The sequence below is a fragment of the Gossypium raimondii genome, chromosome 13, assembly GCF_025698545.1.
Source record: "Gossypium raimondii isolate GPD5lz chromosome 13, ASM2569854v1, whole genome shotgun sequence".
Taxonomy (NCBI): domain Eukaryota; kingdom Viridiplantae; phylum Streptophyta; class Magnoliopsida; order Malvales; family Malvaceae; genus Gossypium; species Gossypium raimondii.
The window spans coordinates 5,405,610-5,422,595 of NC_068577.1; the positions used below are offsets into that span (position 1 = coordinate 5,405,610).

The following is a 16,986-nucleotide window of genomic DNA, read 5'->3' on the forward strand; positions in this document are numbered from 1 at the left end:
TTTGTAATCAAAATAAATATTTGTTATTATTTGCTAAGTTGATTTTTATGTATTAATATTATTTTATATGCACTTATGACAAATATATATATATATATATATTAAGAATTATCAAATAACTCAAGTAATTAGTTAAAATGCTCTTTGTTGACACTCGAAATTAGGGTTTAAATGTTATGTAACTTTAATGAGTATGTTGTGTTGAAAACATGAATGTGTTCTCTTTTGGTAATATTGAATAATGATGCAATCTCAAGGTTTTTGTAATAGCTCATGAACGTCTTGAATTTTTTATTTGCATGTTATCAACACGATTACATGCGAATATTTCATGCAAATCAACCATTTTGATCAAAAAAGACAATAAGGAGGAGCTTACTCTACTTATAATTGAGGGGTTATTTCATTCACAGGAATTGTCTCGTCCAACATTGTATGATCACTATACTCAAGCCAAGTCACTCTATAACATTTGTCTTTTGCATACTCAACACTAAAGTTATCCATGGATTAAGGTTTGGCTCCAAAAAAAAATTAATGCCTAGGCCTGTTTTCGGATCGACCCAACCCGTCCACTTAAAAATTTATTATTTAAATTGAATTCAGGCTGAACTGGCCCAAGTCACAAAAATTCTTTCTAATCTCGACCCAAGTTGGACTGAGCAGGCTACTTGACCCTTGACAAGTTTACTCAGCATGTGGGCAATACTCCAAGTCACGTTGGGCTCACTTAATTACTCCATAGTAAAACAACAAACCTTCCAATCACATCCAAATACCCGTATAGTAAGTTCACTGTGACTAGACCTAATCATGGGTCAGGTCACTCGGCCCGACCCGAAGGCCTGCCCGAAATGTATGAGGGTTTGGGAAAAAATATATACCTGAAAAATGGGCTTTGACAAAAAAAAAAGCCCCTTCAAAAATGGGTTGGGTCTCGAATAAGGCTTTTTTGGCCCGGCCCGAAGTCACTCAAGGACAAAAAAATCTACTCTTTTTTTTTAATGTTATTTTCTTATTGTTTTCTCCCTATTTTGTTACCATTTTATTATTATGTTGCTATTATTTTGTTATTATTGTTCGGATATTGTATAAAACTTATTTTATTGTTAATTTTTTTACTATTTTAGAGGCATTTGCTTGTTAAGTTGCATTTATCTTAGTGTTATTTAAGTCTACATATTTTTTAAAATTTATTTTTAATTTGTTGGGAAATATTTATTTTGATGTTTTTAGTATTTTTTATGTATTATATATATTTAAAAATTATATAAAAGTAATATAAAAAATTAATACGGGCGGACCAGGTCGGGCCTGGGTTTTAGTATTTTTATCCGGGTCGGGCTTGGACAAAATTTAGGCTTATTTTTTGGGCCCGAGCCTAGTAAATGGACTTAAATTTTTAGTTGAGTCCGGCCCGGCCCATGAGCACCTCTAACTGTGACTTAATTACTTACTCTCTTTAGCAAAACACTTCTTTGGTAAAATCATGTGGAGCCGTATAAACCCTCCATACTCGGTTAATCACTTTATAACACTTCCAAACATCTAAATTTTAACATTTTTGTCCGAAACATGATTAAATTTATTATCAACACATCTTATATCCTTCTCAAAACTATAAATTATATAAGATTATTTTTAATATTTAGATAAGCTACATTTAGGCAAGCCAGCACCCAAGACCCAACCTGAGGAAAAAAAAAGAAGCAAATTGGAGGAGCCACCTCAGCCAAAGGCTATTTTCGTAATTTTTCTGGTCACCAAAACATTTTATAAACCTTGCCATTGTAGAAGAAATTTCCATCGAGTCTTTTGCATCTCCATATCTCTCTCTCTCTCTCTAAAAGCCCACTCTGAAGTTTAAAGAGAGAGAAAGAGATCGTACACTTTCTCTCTCTAGAACTCTAAAGGGTCAAAGCTTTAAAGCCTTCAAATATATACATATAAATCGAGAGAGAGGGAGGGAAACATATTTTGTTTTTCTTTTAATTATTTTTTGGGAGAGATTTTGAATCATGGGTGGTGGGAAGAAATTCGGGGTTCTTCTATGCGCGGAGGACTCGGACTACATTAAGAAGAGGTACGGAGGGTATTTTGGTGTGTTTGTGGAAATGCTGGCTGAGGAAGGGGAGACGTGGGACGTTTTCAGGGTGGCGAACGGCGAGTTCCCCGACGACGATGAGATCGCCGAATTCGACGGATTCGTTATAACCGGCAGTTGCAATGATGCTCACGGGAATGACGTTTGGATCTGCAGGTTGATCTCGCTTTTGAAGAAATTGGATTCCTTGAAGACGAAAGTTCTTGGGATTTGCTTTGGTCACCAGGTAATTTTCTTTTATTTATTCCTTCATTTCTTTTCTCTTTTTTTTTTCTTTGAATTTATATTCTTACTATTGCTGCTGCTTGCACTTTATTTTTGTGGTGGAAAATTTGGTTTATGATTTTTGTTTTTCTAAGTGAATGTGTTCGGCTTTTTACGAAGGAAAAGAGAAAAAGACATCTAAGAATTTTGGGGCTAAATAATATACAGTACACCTGTAGGTTTTGAACTTGTAATGATCCTAACTCTTTTATTGATTTAAACTAAAAAAGGTTAGCTTGTTTAAAATTTTGATTGACCTCCATTTTCAACATTAAGGCTCGACCCGATTCTTCTGTTAATGTTATAATATATTATTTTATTTATATATATTATATAATTTATAATAATATATAAATAAACATTAAATTAAACAAGTGGTTTGTTTTTTAAAATTTTAATAAAATAAAATAATAAAAAGTAAAATATTAAATATTAAATAAAAATAACACAATTTTCAAGAATTAAAAAAAATTATATGATGGACCAAACCCTAAATATGGTAGTACCACACATAAATCACTCAAGAACAACTCTGATCACTATTTTTAATAGAAATGAAATAAGATGACTATATCAGGGCTGGGACTGTCATTCCACCTGGAACTGTTATGTAGTCCCTTGCTCGTACAGTAACTTAGATGCGAGTGGCCCATCGATCGTTGATCTCTGAACTCTACCGAAATTTGTGATCGATTGATTTGGTCCAACACGTGTACCCATGTTCCTTTTTTGAATATCCTTTGAATTTAAATTGAATTATTTTTATTTTATAAAAATAAATAAATAACTTAAATTGATATTTTTAAATGAATTAAAAAAATTTCCTCTATGTTTGTATTCATCATTTTCATTTCTGTTATTTCAGATAAATTTATCTATGATATTTTAAATATAATTTTTTTTTAAAAATAAAATACTGTTACTGTTATCTCGAACTTTTTCAATAAGGTGGACAAAAGGCAACGCACCGCACACGTCATTGTTCTGTGAACCATTTTATTGCACATGGGTTTATGTCTTGCTGATGACCGAGTCATGCAAAATTCAGGATTTTGAATTTGAAGGGACCAAATAGTTGAAAATATTCTTTGAATGCTGTAGACATTTCACATGCTTGGACGTTGAGGGCCACTAGTTTTTTTTTGTCGAGAACACTCATTTTCACTTTATTTTAATACTAATCTCTTTTTTTCTAATTTAAATGAAAGTGATCTGTGGGTTTTGGATTTTCTGTTTGTATGGATTTGGATTTGCCTCCCACGAGATGCACAGTTGCATGTTTTCCTTGTAAATTAATACATCTCCTAGAATACAGTGTCAAAACTTTTTCTTAGTATATATTTGTATTAGGTTCAATCTCCATATGGTTGTCGATAGAGGATTTTATGGGTCTTGTCAGATTTAAACCTAATTTTAGGTTTATTCATATTTTTTTATTTTTTAAAAATATTTATATTATTTTAATTTGATATTTTTTATTTATTACAAATTTAAATATATAATTTTAACATATTTTAATGTTTATATTATAATATTATCTATTAATATAAATTTAACTTTAATGTATTATAAATAATATAATATATTACTTGAGTTTTTGAATACTTAGTTCATATTTTAAAAAAATGAAACTTTGGGCCCTGCGCATATTGGTCGATTATTACCATGTTATGTAGACATATGCGTGATGGATGATAATTGTTGACAAGACAACTTCCAACTTATGATAAAAACACGTGGTTGCCACTTCAGTTTGTTTTTTTGTCTTTTGTCATGCAATTGGGTACCCTTCGGTATGCCTTGTTTGTCCCATTTGTGAGTTTGGGGCGCCTAGTTTTGTCCATTTTAATCCACGTTGTTAGGGCTGAGTAGGATAGAGAATTGGTCTTTAATGCCTTGTTTGTCACACTTGAGTGTTGTGTACACGTTGAGAGAGCTTGCCTTTTATTCAAGATTCTATTTTGGCTCAATTCTAAATTTTATCCCACTCTAGTTTCATTACTGAAAGCGGCGAAGTCTCGGCCAAGAAAAAAGAATCCGCCTTTGTCTGTTGCCGTGCAACTGGTTGATGTCACATATGATTGAACTGTCCCCAAACCGTATTCATTTCCTTTTGCCCTTTCTGTTGTTTGTTTGTTGGACCAGATTCTTAGCCGTGCGCTTGGAGGAAAAACAGGGCGAGCCGTTTCGGGTTGGGACATTGGAGTTACGACAATTCATTTATCATCGTCCTCATCGAAGTTCTTTTCATCACTTGAGATCCCCACCACTCTTCCCATCATAGAGTGCCACCGAGATGAGGTTCGGTCTTTCCTTTTTAATGAAGAAATCGTAAGTCATCTTGGTTTATGTTCTAAACATGATTGAATATATGATTAGGTTCGGGAACTTCCACCAAAGGCCGAGGTGTTAGCATGGTCTGAGAAAACAGGGATCGAGATGTTCAAGTATGGAAGTCATATGATGGGCATCCAAGGCCACCCTGAGTACACTCAAGACATTCTGTTTCACCTAATTGATCGTCTCACACAGCGTGGTTATATTGAGGTACACTTGCACTACTCGGTTTTAATCCAAACTCAAAAGTTGATTTGATTAATCTAAATTGAAACCTCAGGTCAATAACTCAAATCTACCTGAGCTCCTTCTATTGATGATGTTATAATGATTTGACTGACATTTTATATGGAAGCAAATGCAGGACTGGTACGGTGATGAATTGAAGGCAAAGTTGGAAGAAGTGGAGCCTGACAAAGATGCCTGGAAAAACCTTTGCACGAGCTTCCTCAAGGATAGATTATGAAGGTTTTTATTTCAACCAAGAATAAAAGAAATGTAAATAGGAACCCCTTTTCAAGAATCAAGTTGTTTTTTAGAGAGGTTTGTGATAGAATAGCACAGATGCATTAATCATTAAAACATGTAGTGAAACCTGTGCTTAGGTTGGAACTTGAGGTTGTCTTCTCTATTGCTGCCTAATAAAATTTGCTAGCTTTTTTAACTCTTATGTTTTCAACTTAAACACGACCCAGTCAACAATCCGAAAACCAATCCAAACTTACTCAAAATTGACTTAACCTACAATAAACCGAACAAATTACTCTCAAATTATTCCGAGTGATAAAACCTGAAATCAAGATGACCTCAAAACCCGCAATGGTAGATCCAAAACCAACCCAGCCACTAAAACTGAGGAGACTAGGTTCTAATGACGACTACTGATGGAGGGGAAGATGGTCAAGCATTGCATCAGTAGGCCATTCAATTGCATTTACTGAAAAAGTACAAATGATACTGAGATTGATTAGCGATATCAAAGGTTCAACAATTAAAAAACAGTATCACTCTAAGAGTGTTTTTTATTCATAGAGATTTATGGAAGAGTTCAGCTTCGTCAATCAACCAAAGAAAAACAATGGTAAGTCTAAGCGCAAGTCCGAAGCTGACAATTTCAATAGCATAACAAGGAAAATGGTGAATAAACTTTTAGGCACCCAACATGGACCCTGTGTTCTTCCTGCACTCAGTCAACATATCCATGTAGAACTGACACTTGCTGAGTTCGCTTCCATAGCTGTTCAGGCACTGCAAGTAAAAAAAAGGGGGTCAAAATGTCAAATAGTAATAAAAACTAAAAAAACCTCCAAAGGTACAGTCCAAAAGAAACCCCCAAAAAATTAAAAAAAGAACAGAATTGGGAAGGCTCAGAGAGTTTGCTATCTCTGCTCAACGAAAAGCTTAGCTTTTCTCATACAAGAGGTGTCAGAAATTCTAAAAGCACTCTTCATCTTTGCCTTCTCATCATTAATTTATTTCTTTAATCTTTTGTTAGGTAAGAAAGAAAAAAGAAAACATTGACGTAAAAGAGTGGGAACATTAACGTAAAAGAGTGGGAGACCCAGAAAACAAAGAATGAAAAACAAAACCTGCAAGAGTGGAATAGATAGTGGGCTGGCTATTCGGGATTTAGATTTTAGCCGTTTGAACTGTGAATTAGAAAAAGGTTTAATGCACCATTTAGCGCTTAAAGTATATTTTTTTATAATCTTTAACATTTTTATTATATTTTCTGCATTTTTTATAATTTTTTAAATTTTCAAATGATGAAGATATCATGACATCAACATCTAACACATAGCAGCCAATGAGCAGCTGAAATCCTCAACCAAATTTTTTTAATGTCAAAAGGGCTAAACTGGTGAACAGCAAAATAAAAACATCAGGTCCTAATCATGACAAAAAACTTTTAAGAACCTAAGTAGGAAAACCAGTACTTTAGGGACTAAATGATGTTTTAAGCCTTCTAGTTACTTACAGAATCTACCACCAGTGTAAAAAATCCAAAACAAAATCATGATTTAACTACTTATTTGAAAAACTTGGACAACATGTGATTCATTTGAAATCAAGCAAAAAATGATAATCAGCAAACTAACAATCCAGAAATCAGAATTGAACTGCTAGAGCACAGAAGTTCAAAGTTTTAGTCAGCCGCAGCATGAAAAACACATCAACATTCCAACAAACTACTAAACCATCAAGTAATCAAGTAACAGAGGGTGAAGTTCACTTACATCCTGGAATGCCTTGTAGTGGATGCTGCATGAATCAGTGCCAGCTAAACTATTGGAAGTAGTTGCCGGTGCAGGGGCAGCTGCAGCCTCGGAAACCACAGTTTCATGTTGAATAGTACGAGGACCCATCACAGCATCCACAGCCCTGTGAGCTACAGCACTTCCAGTACCAAAAGCCATGCCTGTAACATGGAGATAAAGCAAATAATTTACTAATAGTATTAACAGAGTAAGGAACCATCACAAATCAACCAGAGACATGTACAATCATTCACCGTCTCAGAAGGACATCTATTCACATACCCTGAGCTATGGTAGAGCCTATGCCTCCGAGCAAGGATCCACCACTTCCACTCTGAGCAGGAGCTGGAGGAGGAGCATGATGAGCTGCAGCAATAAGAATTAAATACAATTAAACATGACATTCAATCAAAGAAATAACTACTACTAGCTTTTATCAAAATGAGTAAATACAAACGTTAATAAATCAATATAAACTTGTCAATTGGGCAGATCATGTTGATTTTGGGTAGTATCAATCTAAATCACGTAAGTGTATTTTTGAGTTCAGGTTTCAAATTTGGGGATCAAATTTTTTGGATTAGATCATTTCTGGCTCTAATCACTTCAAGTTAAAGGCATTTACAATTACTTGTTTGGATCATTTAAAGCTCAGGTCAGGTTGGATTTCCGGTCTAGGTGAGAATTGACAGCTCTAGATCAATATAAACATCATTTACCTGGTTGAGGTGGAGGGCTGCGAGCAGAAGCAGGACGAGGAGCAGGGCGAGAAGCAGACCTTCCTGCAAAACAATTTACAACAAAAGCGGTGTAATAAGTAAAACAAGAGAAATTCCGTAAAATATCCAAATATGAAATTACAAAGCTGCTCTAAATAAACTACAAAAATTCATCGCTCTCCAAGTTAATTGCTTTAACACATCCAAATATTCCAATAACAAGAGGAAATATATCAACTAATGACAAACCCAAATCGAAAATCTTTCAAATAATCAAAAATTAAAACAATCCCAAATAAGCTTTAATCGAGAACAAAAACTAACCCTAGAAATCGGATTAAAAATCGATGTGGGTTACATGTACATAGCTAAATACAAGGAAAATGAAGTGAAGAATTCAAAAATTAATTTGGGGGTTAACAGATCTAATCTAAACGAAAGGCGATTAGATGAGAAACTAACCAGAGCTACGGCGAGGCATTGTGAATGAGGTCAAATAGCACCAGCTATGAATTCCAAAGAAAATTCTAGGGTTAGGGTTTTAAGCTTAAAATCCCAGTCGAAACGACGCTCCCAAAGCCTTGGAAATTGGTATTTATAGATAGAGAGATAAAGATGGAAGGCGGTAGTGTGGATGTTTATCAAACACGTGTTGGAATATGATTGGATAGTTAATATTTATCAAATCAAGCGATAAAAAAACTCGAAGATAAATTTGAAGTTGGGATTTTGTGTAGGGGTGAGCAAAACTCGATTCGACTCGAAAAAATAAAAAAAAATTCGAATTTCGAGTTAAACGAATCAAGTTATTCGAGTTAATCGAGTTATTCGAATCAACTCGAATTTTTTTTTCGAATTTCGAGTTCGAATCGAGTTAAGTTTTCGAATTCGAATAATTCGAATAATTCGAATATCAAACTATAATATTTGACAGTTTTACCCTAAACTCCCAAACTTTTTTACTTTTCCCTCAAAACTTTTACTCATTCCCACTTTCCCCCTAGATCTTTTACTCCCCTCCCCTTCCAACCCCCAATCTACCAAAAATACATTTCCCACCAAAATTTTATTCTCCCATTTACTTTTTCTCAAAATTTTACTCCCAAAAACTCTCAAAACCTTTTATTTTCTCTCAAAATTTTTATTCCTTCCCACTTTCCCCCTAAAACTTTTATTCCCTTTCTATCCCACCTCCAACCTCCCATCTACCCCAAACCCTCCCCCCTCTAATTTTTTTTAATATTTTCCCTCCAAAATTTTACTCCCCCCTATTTACTTTCCCTCAACCTTTTATTCCCCAAAACTTTTTATTTTCCCCCTAAACTTTTACTTCTCACTCTTTACTCTCAAATAAAAATAAAATTATCCAAAAAATCACTAAACATAAATAGTAATAATTTTATTTATATTTACTATTTATATTATTAAATTAAATTTCACATTTTATATTATTTATATTATTGAATTGTTTAGTCATATTGAATATTTATATTAAAATTGAATTATTAATTATGCCATAAAATATTAGTGTTAAAATTTTATATTGGTATCAATTTCACATTTTATTTTTGAAATAACTTTTATTAAAAATCATATTTTACATTTAATATATTTTTAATTCCAAAATACATAGTGACAAGAATCAAGATAATTGAAACAACTAAGCAAGCAAATAAACTAATTAGTATATAAAAAATTAATAAATAAATTATGAGGTGATGAAAGTTAATAAAAAATTTGATTAAGGTAGACAAATTTTATTACGATGGGTGACAACGGTTATAAGGACCCAAAATTATTTTTTTAAAATTTAACTCGAACAAATAAATTCGATTTGATTCGATTCGAATTCCATCTCACTCGACTCGATTCGAGAAAACTTCAAATAAAGTTAGGATGATAAAATGAGATTCGAAAACTCGATTAACTCGAAAATTTTTTATTCGATTCGAATGCTCACCCCTAATTTTGTGGATGAAAAATATAATGTTAGAAAGTGAATCCCTATTTATAGTTCAAGTGGATCCCTATTTATAGTTCAGACTTTGCTTAATTTTAAAATACAAATTTAACTTTCGGTATTTATCTTAATTCTAAATATTTAAATTTTAAAAATTATTCTAACATTAAAAAAATTCAAGAATTACACAAAAAAACAAGTTTTTAGCGGCGTTTTTTATGCTTTTAGCGGCGTTTTTTATGCTTTTAGCGGCGCTTTTTAACGCCGCTAAAAGTATTTGCGGTGATTTTGAAAACGTCGCTGTTGTTAACGCCGCAAACGTTTGCGACGTTTTTAGAAATAAACGCCGCTATAGATCATGACATTTAGCGGCGCTTTTCCCACAAACGACGCTATAGATCAGGAGCTTTAGCGGCGCTTTTACACAAACGTCGCTATAGATCAAGACCTTTAGCGGCGCTTTTCCCACAAACTCCGCCATAGATCAGAACCTTTAGCGGTGCTTTTACACAAACGCCGCTATAGCTCAAGATCTTTAGCGACGCTTATCCCACAAACGCCGCTATAGGTCATGACTTTTAGCGGCGCTTTTCCCACAAACGCCGCTAAAAACATATATTTAAAAAAACAATTATTTTTCAAATAATATTTATTTCTATTATAAATATTATATTATGTTTTAAAGATTTAATTTTTCTACGAAAATTTTAACTTTAAAACTAAATATAAAAATTAATGAATTTAGAATTTAGAATTTAAAATAATACATTAATAACACAATTAAAATCCAAAAGTTAGAACTCTTAAGTAAAAATAAATATCATGCTTATAATGCTTATAATGCTTATTGAATATAAATTTAGAATTTAAAATAATAAATTAATAACTGTACAAATGTTTAGAAAATATTAAAGAATCTTTCATATCATACTTATAACAGGGATGCTTTTACAAATATCATGCTCCATAATTAGTGTAAGAAGAGCAAATCCTTATATAGATGGCAAATCCACTTCTGTCAAAATGAGATCTACGTTATGTGGTCTTCCTTTCAGCATCTCCCATGCCTTCAAGCCATCAGGAACAGCAGCAACTACTCAAAAAGAAAACCCATTTTCAGTAACAAATGTGCGAGTTAATATTGCAAACAGTTTCTTATTTTAAGCAAGAATCAACAGGCAATTTTCCAGCCCCCCAAAAAATGTAAAAATAATAAATTGAACCACAATCCATAATCAAATATTTGTTACTTACATTTAAGGGTCAAGCGAGCACTTATAGTACAAAAATAAAATATCAAGCTGAAGCCAACATACCCGATAGTGCACTTTGATTCTATCACCTTTGTGAGTTTGAAACTCGCATGATTTGGGCTTATGCTGTGAAAAAGTGAAGAAAAAAAAAGACATAATAAGACAACAAGCAACAAAGAATGGCAATAAAAAAGGAAACAATTTCTAATATATCAACAGAGTTCGAGTGCTGCAATTTAAGTTTTAGCGACTAGTGTTCAACTTGTAAGTATTTAGCCGAATGAAAATTTCATTGAGGAGATGTGAAAAAAATGATAGCTGCTAAGTTACAAATAAAGCTTTAATCCTATATTCCTATTCCTAGATTAAAACTTTAACAATAACTTATAATCCTAACCATCCATCCATATCTCCAACAATCAATAAATAAGATGAAACAATATCATATCATACTAGCGACTCTGCATTACACAAGCATATATATAATACCAGCTGGGAGAAGCATGTAGTGGGAAATATGGAACAAAAACACTACCATGAAAAGAACGAAGATACTGATAACACAAATAAATAGAACACTCAATGAGAAAAAAGGTGCAACAAAGCTAACATCGAATGTTAAATTTTAGATTTTCTTCCTTCCTTTTCCCTTTTTATCAGCACATTACAGGGTAAAGAAATGGACTGTTAGGAGAACATGAAACCAAAACATGCAAACATTCAAAAATTCCACATAGTGTTGGTAAAACATCATGTATAAATTATAAAGTAATATCACTTTAAAAAAAAGAAAGAAACAGCCTTACCCTCAAAATGGTTACATCAGCTGGTTTGGTAAGACTGCCCTGTATTGTACACTGAGGAGTCTTTAACCCACATTGCATCTGGAGAAGGTTGAGGCAAACACAAAATAGGGGTGCCCTCAGCATCGACAGCAAACCTTACACCAACACCCAAGGGCCACCCATCTTGAGCTAGAGTGGAAACGGTCCATATAGAAGACAATTCCATTATGGTCCTGAAAACCTCAGCGGGAAATGGCTTGTGGCTGGTTTTTGTTGGTGGGACTGAAACAGTGGAGAGCGATGAGCATAATTTGAAGGAGGGTTTGGGTTTTGCTTGAATGAATTTGGGTTTTGGAGGGAAGGGTGGAAGGGGAAAGTGTGTCGACATGACTAAGCAAACAAACATAATTAATCTTAATTTATTATTGGGTTTTGGAGGAAGGGTGGAAAATAAAATCACTTCCCATCTAATGGAGTAGATTTAATGAATTCCCATCTCTCTTCATCATATACAAGTAAACAAAAGGAATTAAACAGTATTTCACTCAAATCGGGTTATCTTTGGTTTGGTATTATATAAATCGACAAGTAAATTTTATAAGTTTGGACATCCAAGGAAGGAATAAAGCGGCACAATCTCTCAAGCTGCGAAGGCGAAAGCTCTTAAGCGGCCACTGCGAATGTTTTTGAGAAACAAGCCTTTGAATTTGTCATCATCAACACATATACATCAATTTAAAAACTCCTTTTCACTGAAAATAGCTGGATTTCAATCACAATTTATATTTAAAAAGTGAAACAATTATAAAGATATAATAAAAGGTCTCAGACATCCAAGGAAGGATAAAAGCAGCACAAGCTCTTAAGCCCGTGAAAAACAAAAGCTCTCGAGCGTACCATGCGAATGTTTTGAGAAACAAGCCTTACACCTTATCATCATAAACCCATACACATGAAATATATTATCATTTGACTCAATTTTATGAATATCGTTTATCAATGGGCCGAAAAAAGGGAAACATATACAACAGTTTACGAGAAAATAATTGGATTTTCAAGCGCAAATAATGAAAAACAACTATATACAAGTCATAAAAGGTCTCGGACATCCAAGGAAGGAATGAAGCGGCACAAGCTCTCAAGCCCGTGAAAGGCGAAAGCTCTTAGGCGACCACTGCGAATGTTTTGAGAAACAAGCCTTTGGATTATCATCATAAACCCATACACAACAAATATATTTTCCTTTGATGAATTTTAAGAATATCGTTTATCAATTGAACTGAAAAAAAAGGAAAAAATGTACAACCAGATTTCTGAGGAAGTGACTGGGTTTTCAAGCACAAATAATGAAAACAACAATCATATAGAAGTCATAAAAGGTCTCAGACATCCAAGGAAGGAAGGAAGCAGCACAAGCTCTCAAGCCCAGCAAAAGGCGAAAGCCCCAAAATAAAAAACCTGGCAGAGTTCTCGAAAAATAGAGTCAGTGTTGGCTTCGGTCAATGACTGCAGCAAGGACCGAACATGGCTTGAGAGTGTGGAGGAAAGCTCGAGCATGGTGAGTGATGGTGAGTGAAGATAGATCGCGAGTGTTTTTCAATGGTAAACGCTAGTAAGAAGATAAAAAGCGGAATGGATTAGGGATATGATAGGCTTTAAAGATTAGGGATGTTGAGAGAACCGTCGAGAGAAAAAAAGTGAGCGCTGAACGTCTGAGAGAGTGTGTGTGTCTGGGTAAACTTCTAAATTGAAACAGAAGCCAATTTTAGAGGGGAAAATGAAATTATTTTGGGGGGAGTTTTGGGATAAAACCGCCTAAAATGAAATTAAATTTGCTGCGTTTTGTATAAAAACGCCGCTATTGTTTATCTATTGCGGCGTTTTTATCAAAAACGCCACAAAAAACTATTTCAATTTGAACAAAATGATGTCGTTTTACTATGCTAAAAATTTTTTATTTTGGTTTTTATAAATTGATTTATTTTTTAAAAAAACGCCGCTATTGCTTATGCAAAAAATTATTTCATTTTACTATGCTAAAAATTTTTTATTTTGTTTTTTATAAATTGATTTTTTTGCGGCATTTTTATGAAAACGCCGCTAAATGTTTTGCTATATAAAATTGCTATTTTTTAAAGTAAAATTATTTTTTGTGGCGTTTTTTATAAAAACGCCGCTATTGCTTACCTTTTGCGGCATTTTTATAAAAAAACGCCGCTAAATGTTCTGCTATATGAAATGGCGCTATTTTTTTAAAGTAAAATTATTTTACTATCAAATAATCTCTCACATATCAAATTTCTATTAAAGATTGAGACGTTAATTATGATTTTGTATTGTTCATTTCTGATCTAATCTCCATTTTATTAGAGATATTTCTTCCTAACTAAAATATAATTATTTTGCTAGATGTTCAATGTGGAATGATTTTAGTTTTGTATTTTATTTTTATTTGTTATAATTTGGTCCTATATATCTAAAATAGATAGTTACCTATCCGTATCAATTTGTTACATTTTTATTTATTAATTTTTTAAATCTAATATTTAAATATATCAAATGGTTTAAATTAAATATTTTTAGTCATAAACACCGCTAATGTTACCTTTTTCGGCGTTTACAGAAGAAACGCCACTAATAAATTAAATTATTGTAATGAAACGACACCGTTTTGAAAAATTCTAAATCATATTAGCGGCTTTTTGGCTATAAACGCTGCCAAAGCTCGCATATTTTACAATTTTTTATATGCAATTATTATATATTGCATATCAATTTTAAACTAATAATCTTTACAATTTATTATTTCTCTTTTACAATTATATAAGACCTTATTTAACATATAAATTAAAAAATACTAATTAATCTAAACCTTAAACCCTAACTCGACCCCGAATCTCTAAACCTTAAATCACTAACTCTTAACCCCAAACCACTAACCTCTAAACCTTATTTAATATATAAATTAAAAAACACTAATTAATCTAAATTATAAACCCTAACCCGACCCCAAATCCCTAACCCCTAACCCCTAACCCCTAACCCCTAACCCATAAACATTATTTAATATATAAATTAAAATACACTAATTAATCTAAACCCTAAACCCTAACCTAATACTAAATCTATAAACCCTAAATCCCTAACTCTTAATCTCTAACCCTTAACCCCTAACCCATAAACCTTAAATCACAACCCTTAAATCAAAATCCCTAACCCATAATCTCTAATTCCATAATTTATAAACCTTAAAATTGCAACTCTTAAACTAGCCCTAAATCCTAAATTAACCATATATATACCCTAAACCATATATATTAAACACTAAACTATAATGATAATTAAATTAAATATTTTAAAATTAATACTATCGTATCTTTTACAATTATATTTGAAATTATTTAATATATAAATTAAAATCAATCAATCATGTACACAAAAAAATTAAAATTATTTTAAATAATGGTATTTTAATTTCTTCATTTTTAACAAATATTTTCTATGTTTTTATTTCAAATTTATCCATTTTTAACAAATATTCAATTAAAAATAAATTAAATAGTAAATAGCAGATAAAATGTTTTTGCGGCGCTTTTTTAAAAACGCCGCTAAAGATCTGAGCATTAGCGGCGCTTTCTAAAAAATGCCGCTAAATATATGAGCATTAGCGGCGCTTTCTCAAAATCGCCGCTAAAGATCTAAGCATTAGCGGCGCTTTCTCAAAAACGCCGCTAAAGATCTAAAAGGTACAAAACGATGTCGTTGGGCTTAGACTTTTTGCGGCGTTTTTCCAAAAAACGCCGCTAATGCTAATTTTTAGCGGCGCTTTACTGGAAACGCCGCTAATGCTCGATCTTTAGCGGCGTTTTACGTAAAGCGCCGCTAATGCTCGATTTTTAGTGGCGTTTTTTATCCAAACGCCGTTAAAAGCCTGTTTTGGTGTAGTGAATTAAGAAGGTACTTAACCGTAATCGGCTACGTCGACGGATTATGTACTTTGAGAGTGCATTTCAGTAATTTTGATTTGGTGCTACATTATTAGATCGAAAAAACTATTAGAGTTATTGAGTATGAATTTTAAAGAATATCTTTTTAGTGAGAAGATAAACAAAATTATTACATCAAATTAATATGGAATGAAAGCAACACTTAGTTATATCATACTCAAAGAGAGACATGAGTTTTCAGGAATTTCCTCAAATACCTAAACACTGTCCTTTCTATTAAAAGACTTTTTGGCTATAGGATACGTAACTCTATTTGCCACCCTAGGAACATGTCGTAAACTTGAAGAATCCTACTTACCAAGGTTGAATTCGAACTTACAGCTTGAATGACTTTAACTACCTCTAAGTTATCGATTTGAATCATCACTCTCTCAAGATACCGACTGTCGAAACCATTTTTTTGAAAACAAAAATTTTAGTTGTCGACTTAAAAACAAAAACTGGAGTCGCCACCGATCCTTTATTAAGGTGTGATCGGCCCACCTTAAAAATAATTTTGGTCTGCGAAATTTGAGAAAACAGGTTCGGGAGTCAGTTACGCACGATGAAGGGTTAGCACCCTCGAAACGCCCAAAATCGGTACCAAATTGATTATTTAATGTCTTGGTGTCGAAAACTTGAAAAGATTTTAAAAGGAAACTTTTTATTTCATGAACGAATTAAAATAATAAGACATTCTTATTTCAAAGAAATAAAACACCACACCCAGTGAGTTAGGGCACAATGTTTTTAAATCTTCAAAATACCCGAATATTGCCTTTTGCTTTTGAAAATTTTTATTTTGAGAAGTCAAAATATCAGGACCAGTAAGTTAGGACCCAACATTTTTGAATTCCCGAGAATAAGCTTTTATTTAAAATTTGCGAATTTAATGCAAAATGAATACTTAGTGTTCTAAATTCATCGAAAAATAACCGCAATCCAGTAAGTTAGGACACGACCTTTCTCGAGAATCATGAATGCCAAATATTTAAAAATAAGAACGATTTTAATGCTTTGACGAAACCAAATATATATTTCCTTTGAAAACATGATAAAATGTCAATGCATATAAATATGTATACAAAAATCATGAGAATGAATCAATAATACAATATACATACATTTTAGAAATAATAAACATAAGAATGTATAAACATAATATATTAGTAAATTATGAGAATATAGATATATAGGTATACAAAAAAATGCTTATAATAGTTTTGAATGATGCATGAATATATATTTACAAAAGTAAAAAGAATTTTGAAATCAAAACATAAGAGTGTATATATATATATAGAAGTTGAAAAATAAATA

General features: G+C 32.6%; 2 protein-coding genes and 4 non-coding genes across 6 annotated transcripts; 1 reads left to right on the plus strand and 5 right to left on the minus strand.

Moving 5' to 3' along the window:
* Nucleotides 1-1,802: 1,802 nt before the first annotated feature.
* On the plus strand, nucleotides 1,803-5,369 carry LOC105782861 (gamma-glutamyl peptidase 5). Its single transcript, XM_012607912.2, has 4 exons — nucleotides 1,803-2,330; nucleotides 4,514-4,669; nucleotides 4,748-4,915; nucleotides 5,070-5,369. The coding sequence occupies exons 1-4, from the start codon at nucleotides 2,019-2,021 to the stop codon at nucleotides 5,169-5,171; spliced, it is 738 nt and encodes a 245-aa protein (XP_012463366.1). The 5' UTR covers nucleotides 1,803-2,018; the 3' UTR covers nucleotides 5,172-5,369.
* A 269-nt stretch (nucleotides 5,370-5,638) lies between these two features.
* On the minus strand, nucleotides 5,639-8,308 carry LOC105782862 (uncharacterized). The gene is made up of 5 exons (XM_012607914.2): nucleotides 8,145-8,308; nucleotides 7,683-7,745; nucleotides 7,246-7,329; nucleotides 6,943-7,124; nucleotides 5,639-5,953 (listed from the first exon to the last, which is right to left on the minus strand). The coding sequence occupies exons 1-5, from the start codon at nucleotides 8,161-8,163 to the stop codon at nucleotides 5,855-5,857; spliced, it is 447 nt and encodes a 148-aa protein (XP_012463368.1). The 5' UTR covers nucleotides 8,164-8,308; the 3' UTR covers nucleotides 5,639-5,854.
* Nucleotides 6,070-6,163, minus strand: LOC128036453 (small nucleolar RNA snoR1). Its single transcript, XR_008193248.1, has one exon. It is a non-coding gene; the product is annotated as a small nucleolar RNA snoR1 (small nucleolar RNA).
* Nucleotides 8,309-12,280: 3,972 nt separating the features above from the next.
* On the minus strand, nucleotides 12,281-12,402 carry LOC128036296 (small nucleolar RNA SNORD14). The gene has a single exon (XR_008193094.1). It is a non-coding gene; the product is annotated as a small nucleolar RNA SNORD14 (small nucleolar RNA).
* A 99-nt stretch (nucleotides 12,403-12,501) lies between these two features.
* LOC128036285 (small nucleolar RNA SNORD14) lies at nucleotides 12,502-12,625 on the minus strand. Its single transcript, XR_008193083.1, has one exon. It is a non-coding gene; the product is annotated as a small nucleolar RNA SNORD14 (small nucleolar RNA).
* A 152-nt stretch (nucleotides 12,626-12,777) lies between these two features.
* Nucleotides 12,778-12,900, minus strand: LOC128036274 (small nucleolar RNA SNORD14). Its single transcript, XR_008193072.1, has one exon. It is a non-coding gene; the product is annotated as a small nucleolar RNA SNORD14 (small nucleolar RNA).
* Nucleotides 12,901-16,986: the final 4,086 nt, after the last annotated feature.

Bases quoted from the DNA above. Each gene is read 5' to 3' on its own strand.
- LOC105782861 (XM_012607912.2), top strand. From the start codon at position 2,019: ATGGGTGGTGGGAAGAAATTCGGGGTTCTTCTATGCGCGGAGGACTCG. The intron at 2,331-4,513 runs GTAATTTTCTTT...TTGTTGGACCAG, and splicing joins GGATTTGCTTTGGTCACCAG to ATTCTTAGCCGTGCGCTTGG. The intron at 4,670-4,747 runs GTTCGGTCTTTC...ATATATGATTAG, and splicing joins TAGAGTGCCACCGAGATGAG to GTTCGGGAACTTCCACCAAA.
- LOC105782862 (XM_012607914.2), bottom strand. The intron at 7,330-7,682 runs GTAAATGATGTT...TTATTGCTGCAG, and splicing joins CAGCCCTCCACCTCAACCAG to CTCATCATGCTCCTCCTCCA. The intron at 5,954-6,942 runs GTAAGTGAACTT...TTTTACTTGCAG, and splicing joins ACTACAAGGCATTCCAGGAT to TGCCTGAACAGCTATGGAAG.